Source organism: Cryptomeria japonica, chromosome 5 (genome assembly GCF_030272615.1).
Source record: "Cryptomeria japonica chromosome 5, Sugi_1.0, whole genome shotgun sequence".
Taxonomy (NCBI): Eukaryota; Viridiplantae; Streptophyta; class Pinopsida; order Cupressales; family Cupressaceae; genus Cryptomeria; species Cryptomeria japonica.
In genome coordinates, this window is record NC_081409.1 from 864,440,959 (window position 1) to 864,444,866 (window position 3,908).

General features: G+C 40.3%; 1 protein-coding gene across 1 annotated transcript; it reads left to right on the forward strand.

Annotated features, from left to right (window-relative positions):
• The first annotated feature begins 1,015 nt into the window (after positions 1 to 1,015).
• On the forward strand, positions 1,016 to 3,166 carry LOC131876241 (disease resistance protein UNI-like). The gene has a single exon (XM_059221135.1). The coding sequence runs from the start codon at positions 1,016 to 1,018 to the stop codon at positions 3,164 to 3,166; it is 2,151 nt and encodes a 716-aa protein (XP_059077118.1).
• The last annotated feature ends 742 nt before the right edge of the window (positions 3,167 to 3,908 follow it).

Sequence of the window (3,908 nt, forward strand, 5' to 3'; positions counted from 1 at the left end):
TTGGTTGCAGAATCAATTTATTAACTATGGTGGAAAATAAAATTTCCATGTCACCAATATTACGTAAAAGCCTTTCGATGCCATGAAAAGATGTTACTTGCCATGTTCCAATAGTTATCATGTAGGTTTCATTGATAAATTTTCCCTATGAAAAGTGAAAAATTTCCTCATGCAATAATGTAGGTTTCATTGGTAACTTTATTTTCTTTTTTGTGGACTTTTTCTATTCAAACACATCGCCTCATTAGGTGCAAGCAAAGAAAACTACTACCCATGAAAGTTCTTTTGGAATCTTTTTGCAAGACATTTCCTCAAACATGGCTTTCAGATATTGTCTCGTCAAACAAAGAGTCACCTAAGTCATTTTTTTGAATAAAAATCAAAAGTGAAGGAAAAAAACAATGGCCGTCTCTTACAAACAATTTTGAAAAAGTCCAAATTGCTTTGATGAAATAAGAAATAAAGTATCTATTAAATAGAGAAAGAAAATAAATTTAACATTATAGTTCACAATCATATTCACCAAGCTTAATATTCAATAAATAAAAAGAGTCAAACTTAATAAAGAACTTGATATCCCTCAAATTGGATGGTTCAAAATTGTCACTTACTTTACTTTTGACTTTAACCAATAAAACACTTTAAAAAAGGAAAATGGCGGATGAAAAGTTGGAACCAAAACTACTGAAAAACCGTGTGAAACCAATCTCGCTTGTCAAAGATTTTAGTGTGCATTTAATTTATGACGATGACTAAATGCTGACGGATGATACGCCTGGTTAAATTTAGTTGTAAGCTCTTTGTACCAAATCTTTCTACTCTTTGCTATCTAAATAAGATTCTTGTGTAATGAGGTGTCTGTGAAACTATGAATCAATAGCATTTCAAAGGAATTAGGAGATGAATTTGCTCTCTGGCAAAGAACTTTAGCCGATGCTTGGCTGTGTATTCCTTGCTTTCGCTGAGTAAGAAAATTTCATGAGAATTTTAATTGTTTTTCTAAGCTGACCCAAAAATGGCTGATCCTGGATTCATCTCTGGAATGATTGGTTTCGCCATTCAATTGGCTGCAAGTCGGGTTACTCGAGACATCAACGTTGCCATCAGACGCAGGAAAGAGTTGGACACCCTCAAAGTCCTGCTGCTCAAAATTCAATCAATGAACATGGAAATGCAACAATATAGAAAAGCCTTAAACTCTGGCAGATTGACTACATCCCCTCACCACACGTTGCCCTCCACGGTCAACAGCTGGTTGGAGGAATTGAATGCTCTTCTGGAGGAAGCATCTGATTTGGCCCAGCACTGCACTGTACCCTCATATTCTCATCTCTTTTCTCGCTATAGAACAAGCAAAAAGATCAGGCGACTCATTGAGAATGTGGAAAAGCATGTAGCCTCCACGCCTTCCGTTGCCTTTTTGCACCAAATGCAGCAGCAGGTGACAAATCAACAAGTGCTTGAGCAAATTAAAGAGAAGGTGGGTTCTCTTAATCTGCGTACCTCAGCATTTGCCTGTACATCTGGAGATCCCATTCCATCCACTTCTTCAGCCAGTCCTAACAAGAAGTATTTTGAGGAGGCACCTATTGTCGGACAAGATTCTGCATCAAACAGACTTGTGGAGCTGATTCATTCACAGCAGCACAAAAACGTTTCTCGTTTCGGCCTTGCTGGGAAAGGCGGGGCCGGTAAGACTCTACTACTTAAACGAGTCTTCAACAGTGACCAGGTACAGAGTCTCTTTTGCACTGACTTGATGGTTTGGCTTACTATTTCACAAAATCCATCTTTCAGTACCCTTAGAAATGATCTTGTGAAACAAATAGCTCTTAAAGTAAATGAAATATTGGACAGTAGAGATGAAGACCGTGTGAAAACTTGGCTGAATGAAACCATGAGAAAACACAAGTTTGCCCTGTTTTTAGACGATGTTTGGGAAACAAGTGCAACATCCTTGTTAGAGGAGTTGTGTGTTCCTCACTCTCCACTCCACAACTCCAACATCATCATTGCCACTTCCAGAAGTAATAGTGTGCTCTCACAGTTGGGTGTTCCACGTCCATCAATCATCCGAATGCAAGACTTGAGTGAGGATGACAGCTGGAGATTGTTTTCTTCCCATGCTTTTTTACACAGCGAGGGAGTTTTGCCTATGAGCATCGACCAAGAAATAGCGAGGCGTGTATGCAACGAGTGCGGGGGTCTTCCCTTGGCCCTTAAAGTAGTCGGGCAGGTAATGGCGGGAATCACACAGTCAAATGAATGGGAATTGGCAGTCAAGAGATTGCAGAATGATGTTACAAACTCGCTATATGGAAAGTTGAGACTAAGTTACGTTGCTTTGGCCGATCTGGCTGGCTATGGCATTTCCTTGCAGTTGTGCTTTCTCTGCCTTGCTGCTTACCCTGAAGACAGTATCATATCTTCTACATATGCTACTGCCTACTGGATTGGAGAAGGGTTGGTAGCTGGTCCGGATCCTTTCAAAATTGGAGAGATGTACATCAACTTGTTAGCTGACCGATGCCTTATTGAACCGGTGAAGAAGAATTATGAGGGAAGAGTGCTCTGTTTCAGGGTGCATGATGTTTTGCGCGATTTGGCACAGCAATTCGCTGCGAAGGAAGAAAAGTGCTTCTTTCAGGCAGGCAGAGGTTTACGACAGTTTCCAGTGGACGTCTCTTCAGGATACATCAGAATTTCATTAATAGACAACAGTTTGACTAGTGTTCCAAGGACATTCAGAGCTTCGCATATCCGCTCCTTGCTACTGGCTGGTAATACTTCTTTGGCGGAAATTTCAAAAGAGGTAATTGGAAATATGACCTCTCTCAGAGTCCTGGATTTGTCAAGGACTGCCCTCCTGTCGTTGCCAAAAAACATAGGAATTTTGAAACATTTAGTTTGCCTCAAGTTACCCTATGTGCCAATCAAGAGACTGCCCAACTCTGTCGCTGCTCTAAGAAGCCTTCAAATATTAGATCTTCAAGGATCTGATATTGCACAACTCCCAGCTGGCATTTCTAAGTTGACTTCCCTAAAACTTTTAGACGTTGCTTTCTGTGAGCATCTGCAGTGCATGCCTTATGGAATTGCAGACCTCACGTCTTTGGAGTACCTGAATGCAAGTAATTCTCCAAATATAGGGTGGAATAAGTGCTGAAGAAATCGGCTTTCAATTAGTCACCTGGGTAACCTGAACCAACTCAGAAGGTTGGGGTTTCAAAACAATGGTGAAATAATTGGAGAAGGAATTCTTGGAACCATGAAACAGATGGAGTATCTATATTTTCACCTCACAGATATGGAAAGCCTGCCCCATGACATGACTGCCATGGCAAAACTGAGAGAACTCTGTCTAATATGTCCTCATTTACTAAAGATAGAGAATTCAATTTGTGAATTTCGACATCTAAGCTTCATTAAGTTGATTCAATGTGACATGCTGAAACAACTACCTGCCTTGCACAAACTTCCGAGTCTAAAGCACCTAGACATAGTCAATTGCCCTAACATAGAGAAGTTCCCAGAAGAATTTGGCAAGGGTGGAGCATTTCCTAAGCTTGAAGTATTTTCAGTGGTGGACATGATGAAGTTAGAGCAGCTGCCCGTGGTGGAAGGAGGAGCACTGCCTTCGCTTAAAACATTAACAATAATGAAGTGTGAGGCATTGCAGAGGTTACCAGAGTGTTACTGGAATTTGAAGAGTGTAGAAAAGATAAGAGTGTATGGTTGTTCAAAGGTTCAACATGTTATGGCAGAGGAAGAAAACTTTACTAAGACAAAGACGAAAGTTCAAACAATAAGAGTATCTACCACAGAAATTCAAGCATTAGAAGAACGTTACTTTGATATGCGTCATCGGGGTGAACATTTTTACTATGGCGAATTTTGGTGTAATGAGG

What these genes read in the sequence shown, in the direction of transcription:
- LOC131876241 (XM_059221135.1), top strand. Translation starts at nt 1,016, where the DNA reads ATGGCTGATCCTGGATTCATCTCTGGAATGATTGGTTTCGCCATTCAA.